This window comes from Chiloscyllium punctatum, chromosome 42 (genome assembly GCF_047496795.1).
Source record: "Chiloscyllium punctatum isolate Juve2018m chromosome 42, sChiPun1.3, whole genome shotgun sequence".
Taxonomy (NCBI): domain Eukaryota; kingdom Metazoa; phylum Chordata; class Chondrichthyes; order Orectolobiformes; family Hemiscylliidae; genus Chiloscyllium; species Chiloscyllium punctatum.
Window position 1 is genome coordinate 240,896 of NC_092780.1, and position 25,952 is coordinate 266,847.

At 42.7% G+C, this 25,952-nt stretch overlaps 1 protein-coding gene across 2 annotated transcripts in view; it reads left to right on the forward strand.

Annotated features, from left to right (window-relative positions):
- The window catches only part of mlx (MAX dimerization protein MLX), a 58,416-nt gene that overhangs the window by 18,507 nt on the left and 13,957 nt on the right, over positions 1 to 25,952 (forward strand). For both annotated transcript variants that reach the window (XM_072561142.1, XM_072561143.1), the window contains exons 6-7: positions 2,153 to 2,252; positions 14,532 to 14,733. In XM_072561142.1, the coding sequence (XP_072417243.1) occupies positions 2,153 to 2,252; positions 14,532 to 14,733 (302 nt within the window). The remainder of the gene's footprint in view (positions 1 to 2,152; positions 2,253 to 14,531; positions 14,734 to 25,952) is intronic.

The following is a 25,952-nucleotide window of genomic DNA, read 5'->3' on the forward strand; positions in this document are numbered from 1 at the left end:
TGGCCCATCAAGTTCATACCAATCTTCTGAAGAGCATCCTACCCAGGTCCCATCCCTGTAACCCTACATTTCCCACGAGTAATCCACCTAGCCTGCCATCCCTGGACACTATGGGCAATTTAGTATGGCCAGTCTACTTAACCTGCACATCTTTGGACTATGGGAGGAAACTGAAGCACAAAGGAAACACACGCTGACAGTTGCCTGAGGGTGGAGTCAAACCTAGGTCTGTGGTGCTGTGAGGCAGCAATGCAAACCATGGAGCCATCATGCCACCTAATAAGTAAAATGAAATAAATATGCTTACTGTTCGTCAAGATAGAAATTATCTTCTGCTGAAAATTTTGTGTGAGCATCCTTCCCCACATGTTGTCAGTAGCTTAGATTAATACCAGCATGGAGGATTGAAAGCAGTGAAATGAGCAAAAGCTTCTCTGCCCCAACAATATAATAGTGTGCAGTTTTTATCACCTTTTTTGAAAAAAAAATTGTATTAGAAACAATTCAGAGATGGTTCACTGAACTGCTTTCTGGGTTGGAAGGATTCCATTATGGGAGAGATGGTGGTATAGCGATAATGTCACTTGTCAGGTAATTTAGGTCCCCAGGTTTATAATCTCAGGAGATGGATTTGAATCCCAACACACCAGATGGTGAAATTGGGATTCAGTAAAAATTTGGAATTTGAATATAGCTAGTTAGTGGTGACCATATAACCACTGTTGATTGTTGTAATAATCCATTTGTTTCACTAATGACCTTTAGGGAAATCTGATTTCCTTACCAGGTCTGGCCTACATGTGACTCCAGATCCATAGCAACCCGCAGTTAATCCTTCACTATTCGCTGAACAATTGAGAATTGGAAATAACCCAACCATGCCCACAACCTATAAATGAGTGGAAAAATATTGAAAAAATTCCATTGGAGTTTAGACGAATGAAAGGTCATCTTAAAATATAATCCTGAGGGAATATGTTAGGGTGGATAGTGTTCCTCTCATGTGACATAGTTTAAAAATAAGGGGTAATCCATCTAAGACAGAGACACAGATTTTTTTTTACTATTGGTCCGTGGAATTCTCTTCCCTGGGAAGCAGTGATGGCTGACTCATTGACTTTATTCAAACAGCTGAGTTAGGTATATTTTTGATAGATGTGGGAGTTAAGGATTATGCTGGGCAGTGAAAGCATTGGAGGTGAAGCCATGATCAAACCGACCATGATCTTATTGAATAGCAGAGCAGGCTCAAAGGGCCAGATGGCTTACTCTTTCTCCCATGTTCTGTATCATGTAATTCTGCTGCTGGACATTACAAAAGCTATTATTGACTTCACTGTTGTGGATCAGAAGCCTTTTCCTGTTTCAGCAATCTCTAGTAGTAAAAGTTTTGGAAAATTATGAAATTAAATGTTAAAGCCCAAGTCATCTTTATCAGGTTCAGGTACCCTACCCTGATCAGGCAAAAAGGCTATTTATTTATTCCCGAATTCCTCAGATGAAAGAACCTTCGCAGGAAGAATAATCACAGATTCTTCATACCTACGTTTACATCATTAGCTGCTGGATTCCAGTGTAAAAAGAGCTTAATTATCCCAAAACCATGTTGAAAAGTTAGAGAGAGAAGGTAGGGGATAAGGTGGCAGGTATGTGAGGTGCATATGGTTAGGCTGTTGGGGCAGATTTTGGAGTCAAGTGTACAGTTGGATCTGGAGGTTGAAGATAAGTCAGGTTGTGAGGTTGGGTCACTTTGGATTACCCATGAGTTAGATATGGTTTTCTCTGGCTAACATTTCCTCGGTAAAAAAAATCAGCAATACAAACCTGTAATTGGGTTTGTTTCACCTTACCAGATTTAATAATACAAGGAACAAGCTTCAAGGATAGCATCTGGAACTTATTTTCATGTATTTGAGATCTTTATTCATTCTTGTCCAGTCATTGGGCAGAAATTAACAGCTGCAACTTGGATCTGGGGATCAAAAGAGAAAGAAATCCTCTTCTAATTTTATACAAAAGCTTTTATAGAATAAAGTCTAAACTATAGTTTTTATAAGCAGCAAGCTGAGAGTCCAGAGTTCAAAAAGGTGGGTAGCTTTCAGTATTTTTGACATGCAAACGGTAAAATGTTAAAATTCTTCTATTTCCACAGCTATTGATTATATTCAGTTTCTGCACAAGGAGAAGAAGAAGCAAGAGGAAGAACTCTCCACTTTGCGCAAAGATGTCATGGCTCTAAAGATTATGAAGGCGTAAGATTTGCTAATATATTTTGTGCATTCTCCTGGACTAAATGGATAGGAGCCTTAGCAATTATACCAGTACAGAACTTGATGGTGTTGAGCCTGCAAAGTCCTCCATACGAATATGTGGGGGCTGGTACCAAAATTGAGAGAGCGCTTTCTCACAGACAAGTCAAGCATTGGTCTGATATAGGAATGGTACTTTATAGTCAATGTCCCAAACACTCATAACCATTCCTAGATATGTCCATTGGCAGAACAAACCCGGCAGTGAAATTGCCACAGTGTATACGGTTCGGAGGGAGATCCCTGAGACTCCTCAACATTGACTGTAATTGCCATGAAGTCTCATGGTTTAAGGTCAAACATGGCCTAGGAAACTTCCTGCTGATTACCACGTTATCCCACAATCAGCTGATGAGTCGGTACTTCTCTATGTTGGCAGTACTTGGATAAAGCACTGAGGAGGCAAGGATGCAGGATGTGCTCTGGCTGGGAGACTTCAGTAACCTTTCAAGGTGAGAGGTGGAAAGTTTAAGGGGGATACACGTGGCAAATACTTCACACAGAGGGTGGTGGGCATTTGGAACATGTTGCCAGCAGAGATGGTAGAGGCAGGCTCGGTAGATTCATTTAAGATGCGTCCGGACAGATACATGAATAGGTGGGGAACAGAGGGATACCAGATGCTTAGGAATTGAGCGACAGGTTTAGACAGTATATTTGGATCGGCACAGGATTGGAGGGCCAAAGGGCCTATTCCTGGGCTGTAAATTCTCTTTGTTCAGTACCAAGGATGGTTCAGCAACACCACTAATCTTCGAGCGGAGGGCGGGAGGTCAGTCATTTGGCGATGGTGCCTGTTTAATCACTGTCAACAAAAGACGCGATCACTGCTGGAAACACGTCTTTGATATAATGTTTCTATCGGGACCTCTAGATCTCCTTCGGATAATCCAATTTTCGGATAATTGGTATTCGGATAATCTAGTTTCCTCTGTACATGGTTTCTATCCTTCTGTTCTCCTATTCATGTGTCAAGATACACCTTAAATGTTGCTGACATGCCTGCATCCACCATCTTCACTAGCAGTGCATTCTTGGCACCCACCACCCTATGTATGAAAGCTTTTCCCTCCACTTCTCCCCTAAACTTTCTCCCTCTCATCTTGAACTTGTGTCTTCTTGTAGTTGACCTTTCCATCCTGGGAAAATGGCTATCCACCCTATTTATGCCTCTCATAATTTTGTAGACCTCTATCAGGTTGCCTTTCAGCCTTCATCTTTCCAGTGGAAACAATCCGAGTTTATCCAACCTCTCCTCATAACTAAAATCCTACAGACCAGGCAACATCCTGGTAAACCTTCTCTGCACCCTCTCCAAAGCATCTTCGTTCTTTGGTGGTATGGCGAACACAAGTGCACACAGTATTCCTAATGTGGCCTAACTAAAGTTTTGTAGAGCTGTAAAATAACTTTTATATTTGATGCCCTGATCAATGCTGTCGGCCTTCTTGACCACCTTGTCCACCTGAGTTGCCACGTTCAGGGATCTGTGGACCTGTACAGCCAGATCCTTCTTTCAGTGCTCTTAAGAGTTCTGCCAGTTACAGTATCATTCACACCCAATTTGATCTTCCAAAATGCATCACCTCACATTTGTGCAGATTAAACTTGACCTGCCATTTCTGTGCCCAAACTTGCAATATATCTATATTCCATTGTGTTCTTCAACAATCTTCCTCACTTTCTGCAACTCGTCAATGTTGGTGTCATCCGCAAACTTACTAATCAGACCATCTACATTTTCCTACAGATCATTTATATATGTTGCAACATGGAGGTTGAACCCCTCTGCTAATTAAAACTAAAACACCCGGAAAAGCTCACCTTGCCTCATAATCTGCTAAAAGTATGAGTGAGTGAAAGAAAAACCCTGATTTCCACTGTTCAAAAAAAAAATTATTTTCCTAACTCTAACAGTGAACACCAACCAAAAGCTATTAACAAATTCAAGCCCCCTTTTTTCTTAAAAAAAAAATCACTAACCCCAACTCCATTAAAATGCTGCTCCAATAACACAATTATTAAACATGGCCTGTTTCTCCACTGTTAGGGATTGTATGATATCTCCTGGAGTCCATACAGCCTCTTTTGCTGTCTTCCTTCCGGTCTTCCGAATGTGCTGTCTTCTCCCTGGGTTGTCTTCTTACCTTTTACTGCGGAGTGTCTTTGTATAAAATTTCTTGGTACTTTTAATAGGTGATGCCTTCTGAGATATTTCTTTTGAGAACAATGCATTTATTTCTTCAGATGGCAGTTGACTGTCCAGTTCATGGGCAGTTAGCTCTGACCAATTTTCACAACGCCCTTCCTTTTTATATCCTCAACATCATATCCTCATTGGTCCAATGTTGTCAATACAATAAATTCAAATTCAATTGCTTTTGGCATCCTGAGCATAATTTAAATTAACTGATTAAATTCAAATCCGATTGCCTTAACATCAAAACACAACATCAAGCTGATTGTTGTATATTATCAATTTTCAGCACCCTCTGCACTGTCAGCTAATCATAGATACATGTGCTGTCACAACCTCTCAGCTGAAAAAAGGCACCTTTCTCTTAAATTGACCATACACTCTTTTCGTAACATATGTATTACACACAAGTAAAGTCCCATGACTGATCCCTGTGGGACACCACTAATTATTGATTTCCATTCTGAAAAGCACCCTTCCACTGCTGCTCTCGGTCTTCTCTGATCAAGCCAGTTGCGTATCCATTTAGCCAGTTCATCCTATTAGACTCGTCCTTTGTATCAGCCTGCTAATGAGGTACCTTATCAAGTGACTTACTAAAATTCATGTAGACAGTATCTACTGGTCTACCCTCATCATTCTTGTCACCATCTGAAAAAACTCAATCAAGTTGGTGAGACATGATCTCACCACCCCCCACCCCACAAACCCATTCTGCTTATCACAAATAAGTCCATTCACTTCCAAATGTGAATAACTCCTGTATTTCAGTATCTTCTCCAACAGCTTCCTCGCCACTACCATTATCAGCTTTGTCAAAAAAAGAAAGCATACCCAAGATGTAGGCAAATAAAAACAAATTCCTTGAAGAATTTAGAGAAAGTAGGAAGGAATTCAAACAGGGAGTTAGGAGGGCTAAAAGGGGCTACAAAGAACAAAGAAACTTTTACAGCCCCAGGCCCTTCAGCCTACCAAGCCTGAGCTGATCCAAATCCACTATCTAAACGTTTCGCCCAATTCCTAAGCATCTGTCTCACTCTGCTCCCCACCTACTCATGCATCTGTCCAGACACACCTTAAATGAATCTACTGTGCCTGCCTCCAGTACCTCTGCTGGCAACGCGTTCCAGACACTGCCACCCTTTGTGTAAAGTATTTGCCGCGTGTATCCACCTTTTCACCTCTCACCTTGAAAGCGTGACCTCTCGTTATTGAATCCTTCACCCTGGGAAAAAGCTTGTCTCTAACTACTCTGTCTATATCCTTCATGATTTTGTAGACCTCAATCAGATCACCCCTCGATCTCTTTTTTTTTCTAATGAAAACAATCCTAACCTACTCAACCTCTCTTCATAGCTATCACCTTCCATACCAGGCAACATTCTTGTAAACCTTCTCTGCACCCTCTCCAAAGCATCCACATCCTTTTGGTAGTGTGGTGATCAGAACTGTACATGGTATTCTAAATGCAGCCGAACCAAAGTCTTGTACAATTTTAACATGCCCTGCCAGCTCTTATAATCAATACCCCGCCTGATGAAGGCAAGCATATATATGCCTTCTTGTCTACTCCATCCACCTGTGCAGCCACCTTCAGGGTACAATGGACCTGAACTCCCAGATCTCTGTACTCATCTACATTTCGCTCTAGAATTAGACTTGTCTAAATGCATCAGCTCACAGTTGTCTGGACTGAACTCCATCTGTCACTTTCCCCCCAACTCACCAGTCTGTCTATACTCTCCTGTATTCTTTGACAGTCTCCTATGTTTTCTGCTACTCCACCAATCTTTGCGTCATCTGCAAACTTGCAGACCATACCAATAGTGCCCTCTTCCAGATCACTTATGTATATCACAAACAACTGTGGCCCCAACACTGATGCCTGTGGAATACCACTGATCACCTTTTTTCCATTTTGAGAAGCTCCCTTCAACTATTACACTCTGTCTTGTTGCTCAACCAGTTCTTTATCTAGCTAGGTAGAACACCCTGCACACAATGTGACTTCACTTTCTCCATTAGTTTACCATGGGGAGCCTTATGAAACGTCTTACTAAAGTCCATGTACATGACATCTACAGGGCTATGAAATATCCAGCAAGATTAAGGGCATTTATACATATATTAGGAACAAGAGAGTAGCTAGGGAAAGAATAGGCCCAGTCAAGGATAAAGGAGGGAGGTTGCGTGTGGGTCTAGAGGAAATGGGTGAGATCTTTAATGAATACTTTACATCAGTATTCACCAAAGAACAGGACATGAGGGATGTTGATGTTTGGGAAAGGTGTGTGAATAAGTTTGGGCAGGTCAACAGAATGGAGGAGGAAGTGTTCAAAGTCTTGAAATGCATTAAGGTAAACAAGTTCCCAGAGCCAGATGGAATCTATCCCAGGATATTTTGGGAAGCAAGGGAGGAAATATCTTATCATAGAACATAGAACATAGAACAATACAGCACAGAACAGGCCCTTCGGCCCACGATGTTGTGCCGAACTTCTATCCTAGATTAAGCACCCATCCATGTACCTATCCAAATGCCGCTTAAAGGTCGCCAATGAATCTGACTCTACCACTCCCACGGGCAGCGCATTCCATGCCCCCACCACTCTCTGGGTAAAGAACCCACCCCTGACATCTCCCCTATACCTTCCACCCTTCACCTTAAATTTATGTCCCCTTGTAACACTCTGTTGTACCCGGGGAAAAAGTTTCTGACTGTCTACTCTATCTATTCCTCTGATCATCTTATAAACCTCTATCAAGTCACCCCTCATCCTTCGCCGTTCCAACGAGAAAAGGCCGAGAACTCTCAACCTATCCTCGTACGACCTACTCTCCATTCCAGGCAACATCCTGGTAAATCTTCTCTGCACCCTCTCCAAAGCTTCCACATCTTTCCTAAAGTGAGGCGACCAGAACTGCACACAGTACTCCAAATGTGGCCTAACCAAAGTCCTGTACAGCTGCAACATCACCTCACGACTCTTGAATTCAATCCCTCTGCTAATGAACGATAATACTCCATAGGCCTTCTTACAAACTCTATCCACCTGAGTGGCAACCTTCAAAGATCTATGTACATAGACCCCAAGATCCCTCTGTTCCTCCACCTGACCAAGAACCCTACCATTAACCCTGTATTCCGCATTCTTATTTGTTCTTCCAAAATGGACAACTTCACACTTGGCAGGGTTGAACTCCATCTGCCACTCCTCAGCCCAGCTCTGCATCATATCTAAGTCCCTCTGCAGCCGACAACAGCCCTCCTCACTGTCCACAACTCCACCTATCTTTGTATCATCTGCAAATTTACTGACCCACCCTTCGACTCCCTCATCTAAGTCATTAATAAAAATTACAAACAGCAGAGGACCCAGAACTGATCCCTGCGGAACTCCACTTGTAACTGGACTCCATGCTGAATATTTACCATCTACTACCACTCTCTGACTTCGACCGGTTAGCCAGTTTTCTATCCAATTGGCCAAATTTCCCTCTATCCCATGCCTCCTGACTTTCCGCATAAGCCTACCATGGGGAACCTTATCAAATGCCTTACTAAAATCCATGTACACTACATCCACTGCTCTACCCTCATCCACATGCTTGGTCACCTCCTCGAAGAATTCAATAAGACTTGTAAGGCAAGACCTACCCTTCACAAATCCGTGCTGGCTGTCCCTAATCAAGCAGTGCCGTTCCAGATACTCGTAAATCCTATCCCTCAGTACCCTTTCCATTACTTTGCCTACCACAGAAGTAAGACTAACTGGCCTGTAATTCCCGGGGTTATCCCTATTCCCTTTTTTGAACAGGGGCACAACATTCGCTACTCTCCAGTCCCCTGGTACCACCCCCGTTGCCAGTGAAGACGAGAAGATCATTGCCAACGGTACTGTAATTTCCTCTCTTGCTTCCCACATAATCCTAGGATATATCCCGTCAGGCCCGGGGGACTTGTCTATCCTCAAGTTGTTCAAAATGTCCAACACATCTTCCTTCCTAACAGATATCTCTTCTAGCTTATCAGTCCGTTTCACACTCTCCTCTTCAACAATACAGTCCCTCTCGTTCGTAAATACTGAAGAGAAGTACTTGTTCAAGACCTCTCCTATCTCTTCCGACTCAATACACAGTCTCCCACCACTGTCCTTGATCGGACCTACCCTCGTTCTCGTCATTCTCAGGTTTCTCACATACGCATAGAATGCCTTGGGGCTATCCTTGATCCTATCCGCCAGGGATTTTTCATGCCCTCTCTTAGCTCTCCTAATCCCTTTCTTCAGGTCCCTTCTGGCTATCCTGTATCCCTCCACTGCTCTGTCTGAACCTTGTTTCCTCAACCTTATGTAAGCCTCCTTCTTCCTCTTTACTAGACATTCAACCTCCCTCGTCAACCAAGGCTCCCTCACACGACCATTTCTTTCCTGCCTGATCGGTACATACATATCAAGGACACGTCGTATCTGCTCCTTGAAAAAGTCCCACATTTCCACCACATCCTTCCCTGACAGCCTATGCTCCCAACGTATGCTCCTCAAATCCTGTCTTACAGCATCGTAATTTCCCTTCCCCCAATTGTAAAAACTTCCTTGTTGTGTGCACCTATCTCTCTCCATAACCAAGGTGAAAGTCACAGAATTGTGGTCGCCATCACCAAAATGTTCACCCACTAACAAGCCCACCACTTGTCCCGGTTCGTTACCGAGTACCAAATCCAATATGGCCTCCCCTCTGGTTGGACAATCTACATACTGCGTTAGAAAAGCTTCCTGGACACACTGCACAAACACCGCCCCATCCAATCTACTTGATCTAAAGAGCTTCCAATCAATATTTGGGAAGTTGAAGTCGCCCATGACTACGACCCTGTGGCTTCTGCACCTTATCAGTCTTCTTTGCATTCTCTTTGGCTTCAGGCAAGGTTCAGAAAATTAGAGAATGGTTAATGTTGTTCTTTTGTTTAAAAAGAGAAACAGAGATGATCCAGCTACAGGTCGGTAAGCCCACATATCCTGGTTTTCTGCTAGTTCTCTGTCTGTCTGTGTGATGTAGTGTTTGTTACAGCCCAAGCATGGTATTTTGTAAATGACATCAATTTACAAAATACCATGCAAGGACTATAACAAACTAACCACCAGGATACAGAAACACCAACTAGCCACCAAAAGACATGACCTACTATCGCTAGTATCCTTACATACATATGAAGAAGGACATCACTTTGACTGTGACAACATGTCCATCCTAGGATCGGCTAAACGGAGACACGCATGGGAATTCCTAGAGGCCTGGCATTCAACTGCAATTCCATCAATAAACACATCAATTGCGTTACAGAGAATTTGCATTGATGAAATGCATGTTATAACAGAACAGCCTATATCTCTTTGAGTATGCCTGATCTTCCTCGTAGCGATATTTGCTTTAGTCCCAAGTGCTTCCTCAACCTGTTACTCCAGTTCCCATCCCAAGCCAAACCAGTTTAAATCCTCCTAACTGGCACTATTAAATCTCTCTGCCAGGATATTGGTGTCCCTCCAGTTCAGGTGCAACCAGTCCTCCTTATGTAGGTCCCACCTTCCTTTGAAGAGAATGCAATGATCTACATATCTGAAACCCTCCCCCTTATTCCAGCTCTTTTGCCACGTGTTCAATTGTACTATGTCTCTGTTCCTAGCCTCAGTAACATGTGACATAGATAATAATCCTGAGATTACTATCCTAGAGGTCTTTAGTTTATTACCTAAATCCCAGAATTCTTATTATAGGACCTTATCACTCTTCCATTCGTGTCATTTGTCCCAGTATAGACATTTGTTCCAGTCTAGACAATGACTTCTGTCTGTTTACCCTGTTTCAGGATACTCTATACCCACTCAGACATCCACGAGCAAGGCAACATACCATACTGGAGTCTCTCATGGCTGCAGAAGCACCTGTCTGTGCCCCTGACTATTGATTCTCCCAATTACTACTGCTGTACTACGATTTGTCCCTCCCCTCTGTACAGCAGGGCTAGCCATGGTGCCACTACAGTGGCTGCTGCAGGTGTTGTCACTTGACGGGCCATCCCTCTCATCATTATCCAAAACAGAATATTTGTTTGATAGGGGAACTGCAGCAGGGGGCTCTTGCGCTGATTGCCCCCCGCTTCTAGCAATTACCCATCTATCTTCCTGTACCTTAGGTGTGACCACGTTTCTATAACTACTATTGATGACATTGTGCCATTTGTCTGCTCCTTAGTGTTTCTAACTGCTGCTCAAACCGATCTATTCACTCAGTGTGCAGCTGCAGCCAATGTAATTATCAGGTATGCTCTTAGCACCTATGATTGACCGCTTCTCACAGGTGGAACACAAAACCCCACCAACAGATGCGATTAACATTTATTTACAGCACCAAATTCTTCAGACTAGGCACTTTACAACCTTCTAGGTTTAGTATTGAGTTCAACACCTTCCGATTGTGAACTTACTTACATTTCTTCCCTTTTAGTTTTATTTGTTGCATTCTCTGTCGTCATGTCCTCCCTCCCCTCCCCCAACTCTGGTGGGACCATCTGTTCTTTCCAGTCCCGTTTGACAGTTAGACACATCATTGTTCTGCCATCCTCACATTCTAATCAGTTAATCTGTACTGTCAGCACCCTTTTACCCCCATACTATTGCATATGCCCCCTTCATGTCAGCTTTGAAGAGTCATCTAGACTCTAAACATTGGCTTACTTTCTCTACACGGATGCTGTCTGACCTGCTATGATTTCTAGCATTTTTTTTGTTTTCAGGACAGATTCCAGTATCTGCAGTAACTTGCTCCAACATTTAAAAGACAGGAAGAGTTTAGGGGGATATGGACCAAACAGAGGCAAATAGGACTAGTTCAGATTAAGAAACCTTGTTGGCTTGGACTAGTTGGGCCAAAGGACCTGTTCCCTTACTGTATACCTCTATGACTCTATCACATTTAACATTGTGCCAAGGGAATACAATGGAGAGTTACTTTAATGTGAAGGATGGACTTCATCTCCTCAAGGGCTGTTTGTTGATGTCTCCTTCCACTACTGGCATGGATTGAGGCATCAGAAACAGGTTGGACGAAGTCAGTTAAATCTTTCTTTTCTGAAGAAGAGTCATATCAGACTTAAAATGTTAACTCAATTTTTCTCTCACTACATTACGTATGCTGACAGACCTGCTGAGTTTTTTCAGAACTCTTTTTACATTAGTTCTTTTTCTCACCACCTGTTGCATCGGCAAACTCCTTTAGGATTCAATGCTGAGAACTTGCATGACAATCCTTCCTGACTGTATACAATTGCGCCTCTGCCGTTTGTAGGTCTGACCTGCCATTGGAAGATCATACCCAGGGATTGTGATGATAGTATCTGCAACATTCTTTGTAGGATGTGACTTTATCTGTATGAATCTGTTGGCTTGTGCTTAACTATTCTATGGGACTGCGCTGCAAGTTTTGGAACCAGCCCCTAGGTGTTAGTGTGAAGCACTTCATGGGTCAACAGAAATGGGTCTACAATTGCTGTTTTAATGCGTAGGTAAATGCTGGGTGATTTGTGCAGTTTCCTTCCTTTTCTTGTACTTTGTAGCAGTTTTAGACTCTGCCGAGTGGCTTTCCAGGCCATTTGAAAAGGCATTTAAGATTCAGTCACATTGCTGTGGATGTGAAGTCACATATAGACTAGAACAGGTACATATCTTCCCTAAAAGGCATTGGACACCAGATGGTTTTCTCAACAATTGATAATCGTTTGATAGTCATCATTAGGCTTGCTTTTTAATTCCAGATTTATTAATTGAATTCACATTTCATCATCTGCTATTTTGGGATTCAAACTCATGTTCAAAAAGTATTGGCCTCTCCTTCTGTATTACTGGTACAGTGACATTACATCTGGGAAAGAAGACTGGTATGGTGATAATGTTAAGATGTAAAATTTGTTAGACCACTTAAGTTGCAATAGGTTTTATATACTGATTAATTCCAAATTCAGAGACATTATAAAATACAACACTGAAGTAATTAGGTAAGATGCCTAAAGATTTTAAGGGTCTCCATAAAGGAGGAATTTGAGTTAGAGAAACAGGAGGATGCAGAGGGAGGGAGATTTGGGTCCAGGGAACTAAAGAATCAGTCTCCAATAATAGAGCAATCAAAATTGGGGTCACCTAAGCGGGCTGAATTAGAGAAGCACCTTGGAGCGTTATTAAACAGAAAGAGATTACAAAGCTATGGATGAATTTGAAAACCAGGGTGAGAGTTTTGCAATTGGTACATTGCTTAACCAGCACCATTGTATTTCATCGAGCACAATGGTATTGGATGAACCTGACTAGGTGTAGGTTAGGACATGAGCAACATAGTTTTGGACGATCTCAGTTTTACTGAGGGTAGGAAGTGGACATTGACCAGGCGTGTGTTGGAATAGTTAAATCTAGAGTCTCAGCAGCAGATAGGTTGAGGCTTTGCAGCGTCAGGTGAGGTTACAGAGGTTGAATTAGGAGATCTTAAGCATGGTGGAGACATATCCCAGGATTAAGAATAACACCAAGTTTGGTAGCAGTGTAATTCAACTTCGGACAATTGGGGAGTGATGGAATCAGTGGTGAGAAAAGTTTTCCTGGTCTTTAGGAAAGTTTTGCTTATCCAGCACTGAATATCGAACAAGTGGTTTGACAAATTAGATAATGAAAGGATTGAGAAACCTGATGGTGAAGTAGAGCTGAGAATTATCAGATGATGTGTTTTTAAATGATGTCATTGTAAGGAAGCTTGTACATGAGAAATAGGAGGAGGCTGAGGTTAGATTGGAGAACACCATAGTAAGTGGTGTTAGAGTGGAAACTGAAGCCATTGCAAGTGATACCCTGGTTATGATTAGATAAATAAAAATGGAACCAGGTGATGCAAGTTATTGCAAGCTGAACTACAAGGATCAGAAATTGGCTAGCTGAAAGAAGACAGAAGGTGGTGGTTGATGGGAAATGTTCATCATGGAGCTCACTTACCAGTGGTATGCCGCAAGAATCGGTTTTGGGGCCACTGCTATTGGTCATTCTTATAACTGATCTGAAGGTGGGCGTAGAAGGATGGTTTAGTAGATTTGCAGACGACACTAAGGTAGGCAGAGTTTTGGAAATGCCGAAGGATGTTGTGGGTTACAGAGGGACATAGATAAGATGCAGAGCTGGGCTGAAAGTGGCAAATGGAGTTTAATGCGGAAAAGTGAGAGGTAGTTCACTTTGGAAGAAGTAACAGGAATGAAGAGTACTGGGGTAATGGTAAAATTCATAGCAGTGTGGATGAACAGAGAGATCTCTGTCCAGGTGCATAAATCCCTGAACGTTGCCACCCAGGTTGATAGGGTTGTTAAGAAGGCATAAGGTATGTTGGCATTTATTGGTGGGGGGATTGAGTTTCGGAGCCACAAGGTCTTGCTTCAGCCGAACAAGACACTGGTAAGGTCGCACCAGGAGTATTGGGTGCAGTTTTGGCCACCGCATTATAGGAAGGATGTGGAAGCTTTGAAAAGGGTTCAGAGATTTATTAGGATGTTGCCTGGTATGGAGGGAAGGTCTTAAGAGGAAAGGCTAAGGGAACTGAGGCTGTTTTCGTTGGAGAGAATAAGGTTGAGAGGTGACTTAATTGAGATGTATAAGATAATCAGCGGGTGAGATAGGATGGAGAGTAAGAGCCTTTTTCCTCAGATAGTGAAGGCTAACAAGAGGGCACATAGCTTAAATTGAGGGGTGATCAATTTAGGACAGTTATCAGGAGTAGTTTCTTTACTCAGAGAGTAGTAGGAACAGCCGGCTTGCAACAGTAGTAGACTCGCCGACGTTAAGGACATTTAAATGGGCATTGGACGTACATATGTATAATAATGGAACAGTGTAGGCGAGATGGGCATCAGATTAATTTCACAGCTCAATGCAACATCGAGGGCCAAAGAGCCTGTACTGTGCTGTAACGTTCTGTTCTAAGTATTTTTCTGTTTTCAGGAATTATGAAGCAATTGTAAAAGCCCATCGGAGTAATCCTCACCAAGGCAAGGATCAGGTGACTGATCAAGTCAAGTTCAGTATATTTCAGAGCATCATGGACTCCCTGTTTCAGACCTTCAATGCCTGCATCTCTGTGACCAGCTTCCAGGAGTTGTCAGCTTGCGTCTTCAGCTGGATTGAGGAACACTGCAAACCACAGGTCAGAGTCCAAAACAGTGCTTGAGCACAAGACGCTGGCAGAAAATCAGTTTTCTTTATGGCAGATAATTGATATCTAACTTACAATCAGCATTGAACAACTTCTGAGAAGTGCTTTGATGAGCACATGGATGGCAAAATAGAAAATACTTGTGCATGTTATCACCTGCTTTATTAGCTCTGAGATAATTAGATTAGATTAGATTAGATTACTTACAGTGTGGAAACAGGCCCTTCAGCCCAACAAGTCCACACCGCCCCGCCAAAGCGTAACCCACCCATACCCCTACATCTACATCTACCCCTACCTAACACTGCGGGCAATTTAGCTTAGCCAATTCACCTGACCGGCACATTTTTGGAGTGTGGGAGGAAACCAGAGCACCCGGAGGAAACCCACGCAGACACGGGGAGAATGTGCAAACTCGACACAATCAGTCGCCTGAGGCGGGAATTGAACCCGGGTCTCCGGCGCTGTGAGGCAGCAGTGCTAACCACTGTGCCACCGTGCCGCCCAAATGTTTGCACAACATTCTTTAAGCTTGAATGTTAGCACTCTCACCCCCCACCCCAACACACACACACACACACACACAATCTCAAAAAAACCATTAGTGATGTACCTCCTTGAAATTGGTGTTAATGCTGTATTTCCTTTCAGATTTTTTTTATCAGAACTCCACACCCTCTGGTGATGCAGTTAAAATCCTAACCATTTGCTGCATTTTTAAAAAAAAAGTTTTTCTTGACTGTGAGTGCTTCTTTTGGCAATTACCTTCAATCTATACACTCTAGTTCTCAATCCTTTCACTACTGGGAACAGCTTTTTTCCTTCTACTCTATGCAGACCCCTCATAATTTTGAGATTATCAAATCTCGCAACCTCCTCTTCAAAATGAACAGTCCCAACTTCTTAAATCTGCAATACTGAAGTCCCTCTTCTCTGGAACCATTTCTTGTGAATCTTTTCCGCACTCTTTCCTGTGTCTTCACATCCTTCCTGAACTGTGGTGGCAAACTGAATGGAGAACCATAGCTGAGACCAAACTAATACTTCATTCAGGTTTAACATGATTTTCCTGATTTTGTACTTTGACCCCCTCCTGTTAAAGTATAGTTTTATTAAGCATGCTCTCAACTTATTTTGCCACATCAGTGATTTATCCATATATACACTCAAGACCTTCTCCGTAAGATCTATAAAAGATAAGAACAGCAATAGACTGTTCATAAGACAATCCCTGCATTATCAGGGATCAAAGTTGTGAACCTTCTCTGAATTGCCTCGAATGAAATAATATTTCTCGTTAAATAAGCAGACAAAAACTGTTGACGGTACTCCAGATGTGGTCTCACCAGAATCTTATACATTTGCAGTAAGACTTGAATATTCTTATACTCAATCTCTTCGAAATCAGGGCCAACATACTATTTAGCTTCCTGATTGACCGCTGCACCTGTGTGTAAGCTTTCTGTGATTCTTGCCTCCCAAGTCCCTTTTGGGTTACCACTTTCTGCAGCTTTCTCTATTTAAATAATACTGTTCTTAGAGTCATAGAGATGGACAGCATGGAAACAGACCTTCAGTCCATCCCATCCATGCCAACCAGATATCCCAACTCAATCTAGTCCTACCTGCCAACACTTGGCCCATATCCCTCCAAACCCTTCCTATTCATATACCCATCAGGATGCCTGTTAAATGTTGCAATTGTACTAGCCTCCACCATTTCCTTTGGAGCTCATTCCATACACACACCACCCTCTGCGTGAAAAAGTTGCCCCTTAGGTCTCTCTTATATTTTTCTCCTCACTCTAAATCTATGCCCTCCAGATCTGGACTCCCCGACCCCAGGGAAAAGACTGTCTATTTATACCATCCATGCCCCTCATGATTTTATAAACCTCTATAAGGTCACCCCACAGCCTCCACCGCTCCAGGGAGAACAGCCCTAACCTACTCAACCTCTCCCTATACTCAAATCCTCCAATCCTGGCAACAACCTTGTAAATCTTTTCTGAACCCTTTCAAGTTTCGCAACATCTTTCCGATAGGAAGGAGACCAGAATTGCATGCAATATTCCAACAGTGGCCTAACCAATGTCCTGTACAGCTGCAACATGACCTCCCAACTCCTGTACTCAATACTCTGACCAATAAAAGAAAGCATACCAAACGCCGCCTTCACTATCCTATCTACGTGCGACTCCACTTTCAAGGAGCTATGAACCTGCACTCCAAGGTCTCTTTGTTCAGCAACACTCCCGAGGATCTTACCATTAAGTGTATAAGTCCTGCTAAGATTTGCTTTCCCAAAATGCAGCACCTCACATTTATCTAAATTAAACTCCATCTGTCACTTATCAGCCTATTGGCCCATCTGGTCAAGATCCTGTTGTAATCTGAGGTAATCCTCTTCGCTGTCCACTACACCTACAATTTTGGTGTCATCAGCAAACTTACTAACTTGTACCTCTTATGCTCGCATCCAAATCATTTATGTAAATGACAAAAAGTAGAGGGCCCAGCACTGATCCTTGTGGCACTCCACTGGTCGCAGGCCTCCACTCTGAAAAACAACCCTCCACCATCACCCTCTGTCTTCTACCTTTCAGCCAATTCTGTATCCAAATGGCTAGTTCTCCCTCTATTCCATGAGATCTGACTCATGGGGAACCTTGTCGAACACCTTACTGAAGTCCATGTAGATCACATCTACCGCTCTGCCCTCATTAATCCTCTTTGTTACTTCTTCAAAAAACCCAATCAAGTTTGTGAGACATGATTTCCCATGCGTAAAGCCATGCTGACTATCCCTAATCAATCCTTGCCTTTCCAAATACTTGTACATCCTGTGCCCCAGGATTCCCTCCAACAACTTGCCCATCACCGACATCAGCGTCACTGGTCTATAGTTCCCTGGCTTGTCCTTACCACCTTTCTTAAACAGTGGCACCACGTTAGCCAACTTCCAGTCTTTCTCACCTGTGACTATCGATGATACAAATATCTCAGTAAGAGGCCCAGTAATCAGTTCCCTAGCTTCCCACAGAGTTCTAGGGTACACCTGATCAGGTTCTGGGGATTTATCCACTTTTATGCGTTTCAAGACATCCAGCACTTCCTCCTGTGTAATATGGACATTTTCAAGATGTCACCATCTATTTCCCTACATTCTATATCTCCATGTCCTTTTCCACTGTAAACACTGATGCAAAATACTTGTTTAGTATTTGCCCCATCTCCCTGCTCTTTCGTTGCGTCTTCTAAAGAGAGAGATTTTCCCACGTTATACTCCATTTGCCAACTTATTGGCCATTTACTTACCCTATCGATATCTTTCTGTTAACTGTTTGTATCCCTGTACCAACCTGTCTCTTTATTTTTGCGTCATCAGCAAATTTGGCTACAGTACATTCACTTCCTTCCTCCAAGTCTTCCACTTTAGAATTGAGCCCTTTATTTCATAGAATCCTAGAATCCATACAGGTGGAAGCAGGTCATTTAGCCCATCACGTTCACACCAACCCTCGAAAGACCATCCCACTCAGGTCCATCCTCCGACCCTATCCATGTAACCCTGCATTTCCAAAGGCTAGTCCACTTAAAACCTATACATATCTGGCCATTTCGGGCAGTTTAGCATGGCCAATCCACCTAATCCATACAACTTTGTGCTGTGAAAGTAAACCAGAGTACCCGGAGGAAACCCTTGCAGACACAGACAATGTGAAACTCTAAAGATAGTCATCTGAGGGTGGAAACAAACCTGGGTTCCTGGCGCTGTGAGGCAGCAGTGCTAACCACTGAGGCACCGTGTTTGTCTCTTCATGTTCTTTCTATGAAAATAAATCACTTCACACTGCCAAAATAAATTCCATCTGCCATGAATACCCATTCCAACAACCTCTCTGTTAATATTATAAATAATATTTATATTTATATTGAACACATGGATTGCCCAAAGTACATGAAACATTGATTGTTTATTCTGCTGCTGTCAGGTCATTACAAACATGAAGGAAAATTAAGGTTAAACCATTACGTGATTAGCAAGTTCAGTCGTGCCATGATGGCTAGAATATTCAGGTCCAGATTAGTGGCAGTATTCTCTTGTTGCATCACTGATCTGGGCAAATAGTAATGATTGGGTGATATCAATTTGCTGGAGATCTCCTCACCTGCTCATCTGTACTGTACTGTCCATGAGGTCAAGGTTTTGTGGCATGTCACCAGTATTGGGATCTAAGTCAGTTAGATCTGTAAGAATCAGAAGATCAACACAATTTGTCGTTTCAATTTCTGCCACCTGTCAGGTCATTCTTGCACCATTTTCCAGGATGGGAGTAGGCCTCCCTGTACTGGGCTGAAGTTGCTTACCTGCATTGACTTTTGCAAAAATATATTTCACAATTTTAGCAGTAACCACCCTGGGCAGCAACACTGCCGTCTGGTCAGGGCAGACATATTTTCTGTCACTTGGTGTCTTGCTTGGTAATTAGCTATAGCACACTTGATACTGTTGAAAAGGATGAGTTGCCTCCCCTGGCTCTCCTTGTCATGAAACAGCTGATAAAGGACTCCATCCTCTTCCTTGATCCCTCCTTCAGCATCTCAACAGTTTTGATGTCCTCATCAGCCGGTCCTTGGGCTGGTGGAAGTTGACCTTTCCAGTCTGCTCATATCAGTCAATCAACTAAAACTGTCTGCATTTCTCTTTTAAGATAGATGTCAAAGGTGAACTCATAGCTGGCTCCACCTGTCTGGATCCAGTTTGGATCTCATTGGTGACAGTACACTGTTTTTGAGTCCAAATGCCTTAAAAAATTGGGATCAGAAGGCACAGAATTACGTGTGGCTGCTGCTGTTATATTCTGTTAAGAGGCTATCCCCTCCAACAGTATCTGGTCTACCTGACTGGACCTGCAGTGCGACCACCTTCCCGTAACTAGTGTCTATCGCATTCGTTGCCCCCACCCCCTGTATGCTCCTCAGTATGTTCAACTACTGCTCCAACCAAGCTGATAGGTCTGTGAGGAGCTGAAGCTCATCACACTTTCTTCTGACATAGTCATAACAGACACTAGACTGTTCCGTGGCAGGAGAAGCACACCACTGCCTTAACCATCATCCCTATTCCTTTTATACTAAGATAAAATAATTTTTAAAATTTTTACCAATATATTTTAGCAATAATCTTCCTGAATATACAGTACATAGTCACAAATGCAGTACAGTTTTGTACAGCAGCATATCAAGGAAACAAACATTGGAGTTTTACTCTATCCAAAAAAACCAAAGGCATCTCTTTCTTGAGCAAGACATATTTACATGCAATTGAGGAATGAGGAGGGTCTGATAACTCAACGAATCCACATTTAACTTTGGCAGAAGGACCTCAGTCTTTTCCCAATGCTGTCCACCTTTCCTTGTCTTTATCTTGCTCACCTTTCTTAATGAAGCTCGATATTCACCTAGACCGACACTTAACTGATCTGCTATGCAGTCATTGTGACTGAACCAACTTCTCCCAGAATGCTACTCAACAACATCTTTCTGTCACCCTTAATTGGATGCTTGAAACTAAGTGTGTTCAGCAACCCACTGAACATGAGTACATGAGAAATAGGAGCAAGAATATGTCATTCCACCCCTCAAGACGGTCCCACCATTCAATAAGATCATCGCTGATCTGCCACGTCTTCCTAATCTTTCATGCCAGCTCAGCATAGCCCTCAGCTCCCTGATATTTTAAAAACTGTCAACCTCCTATTTAAATAAGTGACCTAGTCTCCAGACTCTCTGAAGTAGGTAATTCCAGATATCCTCTACCCTCTGAGAAGAGATTTCTTTGCATTTCAATTTTAAATGAGTGTCACCTTTTTCTGTAACTTATGTTCCATATTTTGAGAATCCCCAACTTGTGGAAATATCTTCTCAACATCTATCATGTCAAGCCCCTCAGAATCTTGTATGTTTCAATAAAATCATCTCCTCCTCCTCCTAAGCTCTAATGAATAAAGACCTAATCTGTTTAACTATTTTTGATCCACTTCATCCCAGGTATGTGCCTAGTAATCACTTCTGAACAGCCTTCAATACCAGTTATATTTTCTTATTTTGAATATCAGGAAAGGCAGGTAGGTATAGGGAAAGCTGGATGACTAAAGAAATTGAGGGTTTGGTTAAGAAAAAGAAGGGAGCGTATGTCAGGTATAGTCAGGATAGATTGAGTTAACCCCTAGAAGAGTATAAAAGCAGGAGTATACTAAAGAGGGAAATCAGGGTAGAAAGGGGACACAAGATAGCTTTGGCAAATAGAGTTAAGGAGAATCCAAAGGGTTTTTACAAATAAAATAAGGACAAAAGGGTAACTAGGGAGAGAATAGGGCTCCTCAAAGATCAGCAAGGCGGCCTTTGTGTGGAGCCGCAGGAGATGGGGCGAGATACTAAATGAGTACAGAGGAACCTTGATTATCTGAACAAGTTGGACGGGCACTGTTTCGTTTGGCTAATTGATTATTCGGTTCATTGATTTCCTCTGGGGCTTGCAGTTTTCTGTGAAGTCTGCTTCCCATTCAGGAGACTAGGCAGCAGCACACTGTGCACGAGCCCCAGCCCCCCCCCTCCCCCCTTCCAAAACCTGCCCATCCCCACTGCCCCCCTCCACCTCAGCCGTCCCCTCCACCCTGGAGGAGCAGCCAGACTGTACACCAATAGTAAGACTGCTGCTACTACTTTTGTGGGGTAAGTCTCCAAGCGAACACGAACGAACACACGCACACACACTTTTACTGCAACGTTTGACAGGTTCCACCTTTGCCCTGTATAGGACGACGTTGGAGAGATTATCTGGCGAAGGGGGGGGTTTAGGGTACACCCCTGTGCAGAATTCCAGGGAAAGTGTGGGGGGATAGAGAGAGGGCGGGAGGTCAGTCATTTAGATATGGTGCCTGGACTGTCCAGGACTGTTCTCAGCAGCATTTCAGTGAGCCAAGTTTTTAATCATTCTACCTGTAAACAAAAGATGTGTTCAAGGTTGAAACAGCTCTTTGACATAATGTTTCTGTCGACACCTTGAGATCCCCTTTAGATAATCCAAAGGGGTGGTGGTGGAGGGTTGTTTTTCAGACTGGAGGTCTGTTTCCAGTGGAGTGCCATAATTATCAGTGCTGGGTTCATTACTTTTCATCATTTCTATAAATGATTTGGATGTGAACATGGGGATATAGTTAATAAGTTTGCAGATGACACCAAAATTGGAGGTGCAGTGGACAGCAAAGAAGGTTACCTCAGATTACAGTGGGATCTTGATCAGATGGGCCAATGGGCTGAGAAGTGACAGATGGAGTTTAATTTAGGTATATGCAAGGTACTGCATTTTGGGAAATGATAAGGTCCTAGGGAGTGTTGCTGAACAGAGACCTTGGAGTGCAAGTTCATAGTTCTTTGAAAGTGGAGTCGCAGGTAGATAGGATAATGAAGGAGGTGTTTGGTATGCTTTCATTTATTGGTCAGAATATTGAGTACAGGAGTTGGGAGGTCATGTTATGGCTGTACAGGACATTGGTTCAGCCACTGTTGGAATATTGTGTGCAATTCTGGTCTCTTTCCTATCGGAAAGATGTTGTGAAACCTGAAAGTGTTCAGAAAAGATTTACAAGGATGTTGCCAGCGTTGGAGGATTTGAGCGAGAGGGAGAGGTTGAACAGGCTGGGGCTGTTTTTCCTGGAACATCTGAGGCTGAAGTGTGACCTTATAGAGGTTTAGAAAATCATGAGGGGCATAGGTAGGATAAATAGACAAAGTCTTTTCCCTGGGGAGGGAGAGTCCAGAACAAGAGGGCAAAGGTCTAAAGTGAGAGGGGAAAGATATAAAAGAGACATAAGGGGCAACTTTTTTACACAGAGGGTGGGGTGTATATGGAATGAGCTGCCAGAGGAAGTGATGGAGGCTAGTACAATTGCAATATTTAAAAAGTATCTGGATGAGTATATAAAGAGGAAGAGTTTGGAGGGATAAGGGCCAGTTGCTGGTAGATGGGACTAGATTGGTTTGGGATATCTGGTCTGCATGGACAAGTTGCACCGAATGGTCTGTTTCTGTGCTTTATATCTCTATGACTCTATATGGGCATCAAAACTATACACTGCAATCCAGGTGTCGGCTTGCCAATACCTTGTACAGTTGTAACAAGACTTCCCTCTCTGGGTCTCTTGCAATTAGCTTACAGATGTTTGAAAATAGCTATGAGTGTTATTTTTTATAAATGCTTCAGACCATGCTTCCATCAGAATATTTCTGAACTGCTGAGAAACCACCCACCTGAAAGCAAGCAGTTTGAGTTTTATACTAGAGTAATGCATATGTGGAGTTGTGTACAGGAAGTGCTTCGTCTGTAGAAGCTGGAGCTCCAAATTTCAAGAGTGAGCAGCAGTTGAAGACACTGGTGCATCCTCCAGGCTGTGTGTTATGTGAATAGCACTTTAGAGAGGTGTCACGCCACATCTCAAGGGATTGGAGATGAGAAGGGAATAATGACCATTAGGCAGTCCAGATAGAACAGGCAGGTAGTGCAGCACTCCTCTGGAGTCCCACTCACTAACCAGTATTTGATTTTGGAAGCTGATCAGGCTGCTGATAGAGCTGTACAGCATGAAAAGAAACAAATCCTTTGGTCCGATTCATCCATGCTGACCAGATACCCTTAATTAATCTAGTCCCATTTGCAAGCGTTTGGCAGATATCCCTCTAAACCCTTTCTTTCATGTATCCATCCACATGTCTTTTAAATGTTGTAATTGTACTATTGTACTCCACTTCTTCTGGCAGCTTATTTCCTCCATGTGAAAAAGTTACCCCTTAGATTGCTTTTAAATCTCTCCCTTCTCATCTTAAACCTATGCCCTCTAATTCTGTACTGCCCTACTCTGGGGAAAAGACCTTATCTATTCACCCTATCCGTGTCCCTCATGATTTTATACACGTCTATAAGATCACTCCTCAGCCTCCAACGCTCCAGGGAAGATAGACCCAGCCAATGCAGCCTCTCACTATAACTCAAACCCTTCAACCCTAGCAACATCCTTGTAAATCATTTCTGAACCTGAACCAAAAGTGGCCTAACCAGTGTCCTGTACAGCTGCAACATGACCTCCCAACTCCCATATTCAATACACTGACTATTAAAAATAAACATACCAAATGCCGCCTTCACTATCCTATCTACCTGTGACTCCACTTTCAAAGAACAATAAACCTGTATTATTCCAAACTTAACAATCATCCTACGTTCAAGTAGCATTCTTTTATGGCAAGGACCACAACACTAATCCATGAGGAATCCCTGTGCAGAAAGGCTTCCAGCTACAAAAACACCTTTCAGACATCACATTCTGTTTCCTGCTGCTCAGCCAGTTCTGAATCCAATTAGCCAGATTTCCTTGGATCCCATGGGCTGTTACTTTTGCTATCAGTCTCAAATGCAGCACCTTATCAAAGACCTTCCTGAAGTCTGACTAGATTACGTTTAATGCATTGCCTTCATGTAGACACCTAGTTGCCTGTTTGAAAAATATAATCCAGTTGGTCAGACATGACCTCCCCTTAACAAAACCATGATGACTATAGTTAATTATCCCTGGATCTTCAGTGCAGGTTAATTCTGTCCCTCAGAGTTGCTGCCAATTGTTTCTCCACCACGGAGGTTAGAAGGACTAGCCTTTAGTTTCCTGGTTTATTATTTGCACCCTTCTTGGGCAGAGTGACTGTGAAATTTATTGTGTAGATAGGAAGGGATTTGCACTTGCTATGCAGCAATTTATTCTGCTGCCTCTTCAGCATGAGGTCTGCTACATCCTCATCCATGACAACGGACATCTTCCCAATGATAGTTACTTCCCTTGTGCTTAGGAGATAAATTTTTCTTCTTAATCAGGTGATGTAATCCTATGATTGATGAAGAAAGGTAACTAGATGCCTAACATTAACTCTGATTTCTCTCCACGGATGCTGCCAGACCTGCAGAGATTCTCCAGCAATATCTGTTTTGTTTCTGATTCCTGGTATCTGCAGTTCTTTTGATTTCAACTAAATATTAACTTTGTCTCACTAATCAGAATGTACCTGCCTGATAAAGAACCAAGATCAGTACAGGAATAGGCCTTTCAAACCATCAAGCCTATGCCAAACACGATGCCTTTCTAAACTAAAAACCCCTTGCCTCTAAGTGGTCCATATTCCTCTAATCCCTGCCTATTCATGTTTCTGTTAACATGCCTCTTAAACATTGCTATTGTATCTGCTTATACCATTTGGCAACATATTTCAGACACTTACCGCCCTCTGTGTAAATGATGTGCCTCTCACCTTTCCTTCAAACGTGCCCCCTCTTACCTTAAATCTGTGTACCCTAATAATTGGCATTTCTACCTTGGGAAGAAGACTCCTACTATCCATTTTATCTTTGCCTCTCATAATTTTATAAACCTCTATCAGATTGCTCCTCAGCCTCTGATGTTCAAGTAAAAACAAAACAAGTTGGCCAATCTCTCCTCTATTCATATTTAATACCCTCAAAACCCAGCAACTCATTGTAACCATTTTCTGTATCCTCTTAAACTAGTTTGGCAGGTGGGTGGGAACCCAAGGGGAGGCTTTGAGTTAGCTAGAGTGGGTGAGGGCTTAAAGAAAGAGAATTAAGATGTTAAATAAAAACAAACTCGCAGCTGAGCAGTGTAACACTAAAATGAGTGGAAACCAAGTAGTGACAGAAAAGGAGAGAATATTTAGATGCAGATATTATTCTGATAGTGGTGTTAAGATTCAAAAAGAAGGTATTAAATTTAGCATAAGGTCATTTTACCTGAATACCCTTAGCTTTTGAAACAAAGACAACAAGTTGATGGCTCAAATCATTGCAAATCGGTATGATTTAGGAATTCCTGAAGAAGGGCTCATGCCCGAAACGTTGATTCTCCTGCTCCTTGGATGCTGCCTGACCTGCTGCGCTTTTCTAGCAACACATTTTCAGCTCTGATCTCCAGCATCTGCAGTCCTCACTTTCTCCTGGCCGTTACAGAGACATTGTTGCAAGGTGGTCACAACTGGGAGTTAAATATCCAGAGGCTTCCGAATATTTAGAAGGGCAGGAAGGTGGTGTAGCTCTGACGATTAAGGATGACATAAGGGTGATAGTGAGAGAGGATTTAGTAAGGGGA